Here is a 12,499-nt window from a genome sequence, read left to right on the forward strand (position 1 = left end):
CATTTCTACAAAGAAATGTTGATCAATCAATAAATGACTGTTGATTAAATTTAACAATTGTGCGTGTGTCCTAAATCGTATAAATAAATTTTAATTTTAACTTTGCACGTTAACTTTGCACCTATTTACTTCGTATTTTTTCCTTCTTGAATAAGTTCGTTCCATTACCATAATCATCATCACTATTGTTATTATTATTATCACTATTATCATCAATTATTGTGTATCATATATTCATTATTTCAATCATGATTGACACTGATTCACATATAACTGTTATAAATTAAACATGATAAGATTTCTTTGATTTATGGTCGATCAATTTGAAATAAAGTAAATAATTCAATAATGTTCTGTTACCGCTGGACGAAATTTATAATATCGTCCGTATAAGTCAAGATAAATGATATTGAAATTTAAATACAAGATGCCAAGAGCTTTAAAGTCGATCGATCTCGTGCAAAATAAACAACACAATATCTTCAATATTATTGCACAAAGATGGCGATAACGATCGCTAAAGACGGGACAAATAATTTGCAATTTGAAACGGAATGATAATTTATTTTGTCGGGACACCGATATGCGTCGCCTGTGTTTGTCGATGTAAAGCCCTTTAATGCGAGTATTTAAGAACCGTCAGGTCTTCACTGATCAATTCGTTATTGTAACTACACTGACTGCTGATACAGTTCCTGGATTGATATGGTAAGAAAAAGCAAGCAATTCTTGATTATATTAAAACTGTAAATTATTGTCAAATAATTGCTTCGTTATTTAATTCACAAACATACACGGAGAAAAGTAATTTGCTGGCACAGCAAATTTTATGCTGTCACAGCAAAATCTGTCAGATATTACGTGGATAGCAAAACGATGTATTAAGAATACTTATTGCCATTTATTTTGCTGGATATATTTTGTTGGACCTCAACATTGCTTTACCATAAAAAAGGAAAAATTAATAAATGTAAGAAAACAATATTTTTGCTCTGATAGCAAAGTAACGTGTTCGAAGAACAAATTCACGCAGCAGAATTTTTTTATACTAGCAACAAAAATATTTCTGTAACTATTTCTGTTTCTTTAACTACGAACAATTCTCTAATTCGGTTATGCCAATAAAATTTTGTCGCTATCGTGACAATTATGATTTTGCTAAAACAGCAAAATTATTTTTTCCCGCACGTATGTGCGCGTGTACGTCTTTTGTCTCTTCTTCTTTGTCAAGAAGGGAAACGTTCTTGCAGATACCAGGAACGGGAACTGGCGTGGCGTTTTTCGGACTTTTGTTCGGCGCCGGACTGATATTCACGACCGTTTCACAGCCAAATAATATCAGCGAGTCTCCGGCGATTTGCTTATCCCATTATCGTTTACCGTTGTATGTAGTACCACGACATTACAATATCACGCTGACACAAAAGCGAGACGTCTTCGTCGGGTACAGTAGCATACTCCTCGAAGTAACTTTTGAAACTACGAGCATTATTTTTCACGTTTACGATTTGACCATAAATTTCACAACACTGAGGCTTCTGAAGCATGAAGAGAGCCATAATAGTCAATATACCATCGTAAATTGGACGGATTTTACATATTGCAATTTGTCGCAAATGCTGGCTCTTGAATTTAGCGAGAAATTGTCAACTGGAAATTACACGCTAAATATAAACTTCGAAGCAACTTCACATAAAACCCAGGGTCTCGTTGTAACTAGAAACCCTTTAAAAACCATGGGGTGAGTAAGATAAGCAGATAAAATACAGAAAAAACGGTTTCCGCTACGTTGCTTATCGAGCGTGATATTTTGAGGAATTTGTATAACGTTTCCGAATTTTTAGTCTCCATCGAACTGATAAGCTCGTCATTATGTCCGAGTTACATTTTCTACATATTTCTATATCTTCATTATTATTATATATATGTCTATATATTTCACTTGACTCGATTCATCGGCCAGCGTATTTCAATAAATATTAAGGATACCCGTAAATAATGTCGTTTTTTGTTACTTATACAAAATTTTATTTTATTTTACGTTAAATTCTCTCAAAATTTCAAAATAAGCACATTAAATATCAATAAATGTAATTAGTATATAGGTTATGTAATAATAAATTACAAACAACGAACGAGGTGGCAATGTTTATATAACCTAAAAAAAATGACATTACTTATAGGTACCTCGAATATGCGAGATTTTAATTTAACTCGCTTATATCACACCAGAAATTTTGGTTTGATTTATTTATACGCGTGATATTTCTTCATTTTGTTCTTAGAAAAGCTTGACTTTGATTCGTCGTATTAACGTTTATTTACGTCATATAATAACGAAGATCCAGCTTTTCTAAGAAGAAAATAAACAAATAACATGCGTATGAAAAAAACTAAGCAAAACATTTCCAGCGCGATGTAAGCGTGTTAAACGAGAATAACGTATATTTATCAAAAAACGCTGGTTGATTAATTTATTGAAAAATTTTAATTATAAAATACCTATAACGTTGTCCAAATCTCACCTATGGTGAAAAGAGCATGGATTTAGTGATTTATGATATTAATGTCTCGAAACGGGATGAAGGTTCTGTCGTGATGAAAATATTATTGTTAAAATGAGACTAGGTCAGCGTACATAACGATTTTCGAACCGATGGGTGCTCGACGCTTGTTCCCATGCTGGGATCATCCAACATTCAAAGCTACCTTCAACATCTCCGTCGTGCACTCACCCAAAGTCCAAGTCTTTTCGAACATGCCGCATAGGGATGAAACGTCTAATTCCTCCGGGGAGGAAGTTGAAAAAGTTCCGACACGAAGGACAAAAAGGACGGACTTCCACATTACTCCTGTCATGTCCACCTACCTCGTGACGATCGCGATTATCGGCAACGTTGCAAATAATACGGCAGAAAATAACATCGAATTGTATTACACGGGGGACACGGGGAAACACATGCGAATCGTACGAAGGATCGTTAGAGCGGCCAATCGCTTTTTAAATACTTACACACACCGCATGTGCGTAAATATGACATTGCGTATTCTGTCGTATCGAGACTTGCCGAGCAACGCCATAGGAGCTTGGGGATTTGCAGTTTTCAGGTAATCTTTTCATTAGAATATTATGGAAATGAGGAGAAGAGATGCTTTCAACACTCCGGAATTCGATATATTTGTCACGGTCGTTTCAGTTGCATATATATACAGAAGTACAGTCATTTCATAGAGAAATCGTTGTCAACGCATAGAATTTTAACATTCCAAACACAGCTGACTCATTTGAAAACATGATTTTCAGAGAAAATAATCTCATTTACAAGCGAATCCTCGATTTTCCCGGACGCAAATTTGCAATATGGAAAACAGTAACTAGCCAAATAGCACGACAATGCATCGAGAGTTTTGTCAGCCCAATAACGTGGTCCCAACAGTGGTTTAGCCGTGCATTTGCAACGTATCTCAGTTATAAAATAGCTGGAAAGGTGATTTTCTTTTTTTCTTGTCCCGCTATCATCGGTAACACATGGTTGCAATTGGGTAGTTAAAAAGTCGCTTGTGGGCGTTGTTGAGAAGGCTTGGCTATAAGGCTTGATGAACCTATTATTGATATAGAAAAAAATTATGATGAGAGAAAAAAATATAACGGTGATTCTTCAAATGTTATAATGCTTTCCCGAAATTCAAAATATTCAGTAAAAATTAAACTATTCCATGTCACGCGTAGATATCATATGTTATTGTTATATTATGAAATTTTTTGCTGATATCTGATTTTTGTTTTTATCTTTTCCGATTTTTAATTTCAGAAAGAATATGATCCGGATATTATGATGCAATTTTTTGTGGTACAAGTTATATTGCCTGCAATGCATAATGATAAAGAGCTAAGAATGCCAGCTCTCACAGACGATTATGATCCGTTTTATTCTTCTCTCATTCATAAGAAAGGTAAAAACGCACAAAAGTCGCAATGTAATCATAAATTATGCCCGTTGCTTCAAGACAAGGTGAAAGTAATGTCATATAAATGAAATATAACTCGGATGATCTTTCGTAAAATGTCGAATACAAACAGCACAAAATTTGAAACACATTTTAACGCCTGTTTAATATGCGTCAGTAATTTATTTTATTAATTTATTCAATATTAAAATTTAATTATATTATATAATCCAATGGAAATTTATTTAACCATTTTAAAACTAATATTCGTACATTATATCGAAAAAGACTGCGAAATAATCATGAAAATGCACATTGTATTATAATATATTATAAATTTGTTTAAAATATTGTAAAATTTATTTAATTTTTTCACTTTTTATGATGTATTATATTCCAGCATGTGCTATGTTAAAGATGTTGGAAGTTATCGCCACAGAGGAAGTATTGCAACGTGCACTTGCTCGGTATATACGGAAATAGTAAGTAATGCGTCACAATATAACATGACAATTATATGCAATACAGCAAAGTTTATCAAAATTTATCATTTGAAATGTAATGATGCATCATCGCAATTCAACATACATCAAATTCAAAGATGTGATAAATCTCTGGAATTCCTGGGTAAATAAATATTTATGGATAAATGAATAATATTTAGTAAAATAGAAAGCTGAATTATTTCGTTACTTTCTTCAAGCTATTATATCGTTCGATATTTGCACGGCTCTAATGTTGTAAAATATATTTTACTTAAACAGTGCATACGGCTCCGCTACACCAATCAATTTCTTGAGGATTCTGCAGAAAAAAATGCAAGCATTACCTGAGGAACATATAGATTCTTACTGGGAAATATCGAAGATGATGCATATGTGGTTCTCCCAAAGAAGTTTTCCAACATTGATTGCTGTACAAAATGATAACGACAAGAGTATAGATGTTGCAATTCTTAGTTACAAATACGACTGGCCAATACCAATAATATTCGGGACACCACCACATATTCGTTTCCTGCTAGATTCCTCTCCTTTAAAGTTGACGACTGACGATTTATTGCAGAACGTTAACACTTCTTTCACTATTCAAGGAGGCGAACCAGAAAATTACTTTATATTTGACAGGCAACACTTCGGTGTGTACCGATCGTTTATTCAATTTTATCACACGCTCATTACAATAAAATTGAAAGGAGGACTAATTCGTTATTTCTACGATAGGCTACTATCGCGTCTATTACGATACTGGTAATTGGATGAAAATCGTGAAGCATCTGAATAACGAGGATCATACGAAAATACATGTTCTCAATCGTGCTCAAATCATCGATGATGCGTACCATATTCTAATGGACGGAACCTTTAATTATATAATCTTTTACGATCTGATTAGTTACTTACAGAAAGAGACGAATTTTATAGTATGGCACAGTATGATGAACGTTCTGCATTATGCGTCACCATTCTTCAACATCCCAGAAAGTACATTTTTCAAGGTATATTTTTCTTCTTTTTTCTTTCCTTCTTTGCATAATAACAAAGATAAAAATATTCCGATACTATGACAATGAGTTCTAGTACACGTAAGTTTTCAAGCATAAAATTTTCGAAGTAACACACGCGCAATGTACGAAAAATTAATATTACTTAACGATTCTTCCAGAATCTCATGTTGAAAATCATGGATTCGGTTTTGATGAAGATAGGATATTATGAGAATCTTGAAGACGATGATATGTTGAAAGCATTGAGATTATTACTCCTGAATTGGGCCTGCAGACATGGGCACGATAATTGCAGAAAAAAAGCACACGACAAACTGAAGGTATACATCCATGGTCCCAAAAATGAAGGGTAATTATCTAAATAAACGGGAATCCCATATTCAACTATTACAATATTTGATAGAACTACTTGATTGTGGCTGGTACTGCGGCCAAATATTTATTGCAATTCTTTTTTATTTGTTTCTACGTAGCACGTCGCCGTTGTGGAACGACTGGATGTATTGCGCGGGTCTGATGCACGTACACAATTACACTTTATCTGAACTTCTGTCTGCTTTGCGCACACAGAACAAAGATATTTTTCAATATATGATTTGTGTCGAAGACGATGACTTGCTCCGGAAAGAAGTAGAAATGTTCCTACTCAAAACTGAAGCGACACAGGACGAAAGCGTTCAGTTAAAAAAATTCTTCCGCGATTTTGTGAAGATGCATGCTAGAAAACCTAAAATACTCGATTTTATCTTGAGCAATTTCAACAATATACTGCCAGGGTAAGGAGCCTTCTTTTTTTCTTCTCTACCACATTTGCAATCTTACAGAGTGGAGCAATATAATTATTACCATCTTGATTATCTTCAAAATATGACAGTAGGAGAAAAACCTATCTCTGACGGAAAATTAATAGCAATGGTCATCATTTCGAACACCTTGTGTAAATGTTAACTTTTCTTATTTTCATTTAGTAGTTAATCAATTATTTTTATTATTCTTGAATATATTTGAAGTAGCGATAATAAATGCTTCATCCTGTATATGTTTGTCGTGATACATTAAGGCTAATCTGTTCCATGAATGTTACAGTCACATGACCGCCGTGGAGAAAATAACTCACATTTATATGAGCGTGTACTCCAAGTGTCAACTTGACGAGGTAAATTTCACGATCTTACACATCCCACTCTTATTCATGCGCACATTCTAAATTAATTTCAATTAAGTGCACATGCGCCGCGCGTACTATTTTGCAACTATTATGTAAGACGCCGCTACAAAGTTTTCTGAGGGCAAGCCGAAGTAATGTTAATTGGTGTATTATAATCTGCTTTAGATATCACAATACATACGTGAAATACCTAGTTTGAGGGACCAACTTATAGATTGGATTGCCTACCGAGAATATCAAATAGATGAACAAAAGCAGCGGTTCATTAGTCGTTTCCACTATGATAATTTTACAAATGAATGCTGATCAATCAGCGAATGCCTATTAAATAAACTTAAGAATTGTATACTTGTCCTAAATCGTACAAATAAATTTTATTATTAACTTTGCATATTAATTTGGCTTTTTTTTACTTCATAGCTCCTACCTTCTTGGGTAAGTTCGTTGCATTATCATCATTGTTATTATTATTGTCGCTATTATTATTATTATCATCAATTAACATATGTCGTGTATTTCAAACGTCATCGACGTTGATGTGCACACGACAATAATTAATTAACAAAACGTTAAGTATTGTTGACTTATAGTCGATCGATCTCGCACAAAGAATAGATAATTCCATTATTATTAAACGAAACAAACAATAACGACCAGAAAGGACAGAACAACTAATTATTTTTTGTAACGGAATAATTGTTTGTTACGTCTGGGTGACAATATATGTTATCCGTGTCTATCGCTATTCTCTGCGAGATATTTATAAACCTTCAGATTCTGCTCACTGTTCAAACCGATATTGCGACGACATCGAGTGATACCGTTCTTGGATTGAAATGGTAGGAGAAATCAATTTCGAATACATTAAAATTCTGAATTGTTTTTGATTAATTAGTTTATTATTTAATTAAGTTCACGAATATAGAAGGAGAAAAATAATTTACTGGCATAGCTAATTTTATGCTGTGGCAACAAAATTTGTCAATTATTATATGTGTGAATAGCGAAACGATTTGTTAAAAATATTAATTGCCATTCATAAATTTGGCTGCATTTAAAAATGATTTCGCTGTAAGAACAAATTAGTAATTTGATAGGAAAACACTATTTTATCTTTATAGCAAATTAACATGTTCTAAGGACAAATTCACACGACAAATTTTTTCTATTGTAGCAACGAAACTGTTTTTCTGCTTTAATTATGAACAATTCTCTAATTTGGCTATGGCAAGTAAATTTTATCTCTAATGCAACGAATATGCAAAAGTAACGACGATTGTTTCGTTAAAGCAGCAAAATTATTCTTTTCCCTGTACATGTGTGCGTGTATGTACACATTTCTCCCTTGTCAAAAAGAGAAACTTTTTTGCAGATCCAGGAACGAGAAATGGCCTGGCGTTTTACAGATTATTCTTCAGCACCGGCCTGATACTTGCCGCCGCGGAGGAAAATATTACTCACGACTATTCGGCAACTTGCTCACTACTCGGTATACTCTATTATCACTTGCCGTTGCAAATTCATAAGCCAATTGTTGGATATATTTGTGAGATAAATATTTTGTACCTTAACCTTTGCCCTAAACGTTTTTTTCAATTATTAGTTTGATGCAAATGAAATGGTCGTATTCAGTATTTTGAATTTCCCACTTCTATAGATTACTTTTCTTTCATACAGAGGACGGTGTATATATACTGTGTGAAAAGTACATGATCCACATGTGATTTAACGCACATAACCTTATTTCTATATTGTACTGTTAATCATAGAAGTTTGCATTAACGCTGTGATGGAAAATAGAAAAATTCGTATAATTTACTTATACGAGTTCAAACTTGGTCATACTGCAGCCGAGGCAACGCGTAAGATTCATATTGCATTTGGTGAAGGTACTGTAAGTGAAAGAACGACGAGACATTGTTTTGAAAAATTTCGTTCTGGGAACACAAATCTCGACAATTTGTCTCGCGGACACGCACCTTCCGTCATTGATGACGTTATCATCTTTTCAAGCATCTGGATGCGTTTTTGGCCGGCAAAAATTTCAATGAAGAAGGAAGTGTGAAAAATGCGTTTAAGGAGTTTATCGATTCACACTCTCTAGATTTTTTTTGAAAGTGCTTTGTGCACTTGGATCACTTTGGCAGAAGTGTATTGAAGTAAGAGGAAGCTATTTTGATTAGTTATGTAAGTTTTAAATTTGAAAAATACAAGTTTCAACATTATATTTATAAACGGCCATTTCATTTGCACCAATCTAATAGATACAAATAACCGTCCGTTCTTACGATTACTTCTAACTAAAAACTTTGCGTTCGTGTTTTCAAAGAATTCCTTTCGATGGTGTAAAAACTGAGAAACGCAACGAAGACGTCTGCAAAAACAACTGCATGATGAATTAAACGATAATAATATAGAGTATAATAATACTGTTTTATCTTCAGCTTTTTGTGCTCTTCATAACATGGCTGACGTTACGCCCGAACACTCGTCAAATATTTCCACATATTTCCACGCAGCCGTTGATAGCTTTACCGTAAGATCGACCGTTCCGCATTTTGTTTTAAGTCTAATTCATAATTTAGAAACATATTCGTACGTTTCCGTGGATACTGTTCTGACGGTACGATTGGAAAAGAAAAACGATACGATTGATACGTGTGTGGATAGGACCATGGGAATGTCGCCGCGACTAATGAAAATTTTGCGTTTGTGGTTTTAAAGAATTCCTTTCGATAGTGCTGCAATCATTATAGTTTGTAAGAAAACACGAGCTTTCGCGATATCGCATTTTGTTTGTGAAGAATTTGCAAGAAATATAGAAAATGCCATGATCGGTTCGCACTTTACCCCAATTTCATGGATTAATTTTTTAGAAATGAGACATTTAAAAACTGTAAAAACGGTAAAAACTGAGAAACGCAACGTAGACGTCTACGAAATGTTATCGTTGAAATGCAACTAGGTCAACGTATTGTACATAATTATTTTCGAACCGACTGGTGCTCGACGCTTGTTGCCAAGCTGGGACCAGCCAACGTTCAAGGCAACTTTCAACATTTCCATCGTGCATTCAGCCAGAGTTCAGGCCTTCTCAAATATACCGTATAAGAACGAAACGTTCAATTTCGGAATAGAAGCTCAGCTCCAGAAGTCTCAGCACAACAAACAAAAAGGACGGATCTTACATTTGTCCTGCCCGTTTACCTAGTGACGATCACGCTTGTTGAAAACAATATGGATTATTTGACACAGAACAATGTCAAATTGTGCTATGCGAGGAACGTGGAAAAGAATATTATTGCGGTCCGAAAGATCGCTAAAAAGGCCAACGGCTTTTTAAGAGTTTACACGGGCAAAATGTGGAGAAATATGACAATACGTATTCTCTTTTATCGAAACTTGCCAGGCAAAGCCGTGGGAGCTTGGGGATTCGCAGTTTTCAGGTAATATATACGCTTCATTAGAATATTATGAAAATAAGGAATTACGAGAAGATATTCTCTCAACATTCCGGAATTCGATACATTTGTCGCGAGTTGTCACGTTATATATACGAGGGCGGTCCGATAAGTACTTAGCCTACAAAAGAAAAACGAAAATTTTGGAAAAGTGGCGATTTATTTCTCAACATAGTCTCCTTTTAGCTCGATACACTTGACCCAGCGATGCTCCAACTTCTTTAACCCATCTGAAAAATACGTTTTCTCGAAGTCTGCAAAGTATTCTCTCTTCCACCATGACAACGCACCGGCTCACACCTCCGCCGTCGCCACGGCCAAATTGGTCGAATTAGACTACGAACTGCTGCCCCATCCATCGTATTCTCCATGGCCCCGTGCGACTTTTTTTTGTTTCCAAACTTGAAAAAGTCACTCGCCGGGCAGAAATTTGAGTCGAATGAGGAGATCATCGCCGCCACGGAAGCCTACTTTGCAGACTTCGAGAAAACATATTTTTCAGATGGGTTAAAAAAGTTGGAGTATCGCTGGGTCAAGTGTATTGAGCTAAAAGGAGACTATGTTGAGAAATAAATCGCCACTTTTCCAAAATTTTCGTTTTTCTTTTGTAGGCTAAGTANTACTTATCGGACTGCCCTCGTATGTAAAAGTATAGTAAAAAATACATACAAATGTTTAGCCATTTTATATAGAAATTAGCTTCGACGGATGGAATTTTTGCTATCCCGAATTCTTAATAGAGTCGAAGTATTTTAATCTTTACGATGAATATGTGAAGGGACTCCCAATATGATTGTCTCATTTAAAAACAACTTTCAGAGAAAGTGATCTCATTTACGAACCAAATTTGCATTTTCCCGGACGCAAACTTGCAGTATGGAACGGTAGTAGCTAGCCAAATCGCACGACAGTGCATTGAGAGTTTCGTCAGCCCAATAACGTGGTCTCAACAGTGGTTTAGCCATGCATTTGCATTGTATCTCAGTTATAAAAGCAGAAAAAGTTCTTCGTTAAACATTTCCACGATAGCAGGAACATTTCTACAAAGAAATGTTGATCAATCAATAAATGACTGTTGATTAAATTTAACAATTGTGCGTGTGTCCTAAATCGTACAAATAAATTTTAATGTTAACTTTGCACGTTAACTTTGCATCTATTTACTTCGTATTTTTTTCCTTCTTGAATAAGTTCGTTCCATTACCATAATCATCATCACTATTATTATTATTATTATCACTATTATCATCAATTATTGTGTATCATATATTCATTATTTCAATCATGATCGACACTGATCTGCACACAACTGTTATTGACCCTTCGCACTCGAGGGCTCCGAAACGGAGCTATTTAAAATTTGTCTTTAAACTCGAGGGCTCCGCTATGGAGACAATGCAAATAGCAAGAGCGGAATATCCTATATACAATAGTTTTTTCGATTTGTCTTTGTCCTTATGTTATGAACTGAAAATTATTTGCATTGTCTCCATAGCGGAGCCCTCGAGTTTGAAGACAAATTTTAAATGGCTCTGCTCCGGAGCCCTCGAGTGCAAAAGGTTAATTAAACAAAATAAGATTTCTTTGATTTGTGGTCGATCAATTTGAAACAAAGTAAATAATTCAATAATTCTGTTACCTCTGAACAAAGATTATGATATCGCCACTATAAGATAAGACAAATGATTTGAAATTTAAATACAAGATGCCAAGAGCTTTAAAGTCGATCGATCTCGTGCAAAATAAACAACACAATAACTTCTATATTGTTGCACGAAGTTTGCGATAACGATCGCTAAAGACGGGACAAATAATTTGGAATTTGAAACGGAACGATAATTTATTTTGTCGGGACACCGATATGTGTCGCCTGTGTTTGTCGATGTAAAGTCTTTTTATGCGAGTATTTAAGGACCTTCAGGCCTTCACTGATCAATTCGTTATTATAACTATACTTACTGCTGACACTGTTCCTGGATTAAAACGGTAAGAAAAAGTATTCCTGATTATATTAAAATTTTAATTATAGTCGAATAATTGTTTCATTATTTAATTCACAAACATACACGGAGAAAAATAATTTGCTGGCACAGAAAATTTTATGCTGTCGCAGCAAAATCTGTCAGATATTACGTCGATAGAAAACGATGTATTAAGAATATTTATTGCCTTTTATTTTGCTGAATATATTTTGTTGGACCTCAACATTACTTTACTATAAAAAAGAAAAAATTAAGAAATGTAAGAAAACAATATTTTTGCTCTAACAGCAAATTAACGTGTCCGAAGAATAAATTCATGCAGTGAAATTTTTTTATACTAGCAACAAAATTGTTTCTGTAACTATTTCTATTTCTTTAGCTACGACAATTCTCTAATTCGGTTATGCCAATAAAATTTTGTCGCTATCGTGAC

At 34.4% G+C, this 12,499-nt stretch overlaps 1 protein-coding gene across 1 annotated transcript; it reads left to right on the forward strand.

Moving 5' to 3' along the window:
- Positions 1-1,736: 1,736 nt before the first annotated feature.
- On the forward strand, positions 1,737-6,611 carry LOC106750575 (aminopeptidase N-like; the record flags this gene model as incomplete). The annotated part of the gene is made up of 10 exons (XM_014631015.1): positions 1,737-1,741; positions 2,629-3,108; positions 3,305-3,488; positions 3,813-3,954; positions 4,349-4,430; positions 4,713-5,086; positions 5,172-5,446; positions 5,614-5,804; positions 5,929-6,231; positions 6,542-6,611. Coding segments are annotated over exons 1-10 (2,106 nt in total), but the record flags the coding sequence as incomplete, so codon positions are not given.
- Between the last annotated feature and the right edge of the window lie 5,888 nt (positions 6,612-12,499).

The sequence above is a fragment of the Dinoponera quadriceps genome, unplaced genomic scaffold (genome assembly GCF_001313825.1).
Source record: "Dinoponera quadriceps isolate SergipeBrazil2010 unplaced genomic scaffold, ASM131382v1 scaffold5499, whole genome shotgun sequence".
NCBI classification, from domain to species: domain Eukaryota; kingdom Metazoa; phylum Arthropoda; class Insecta; order Hymenoptera; family Formicidae; genus Dinoponera; species Dinoponera quadriceps.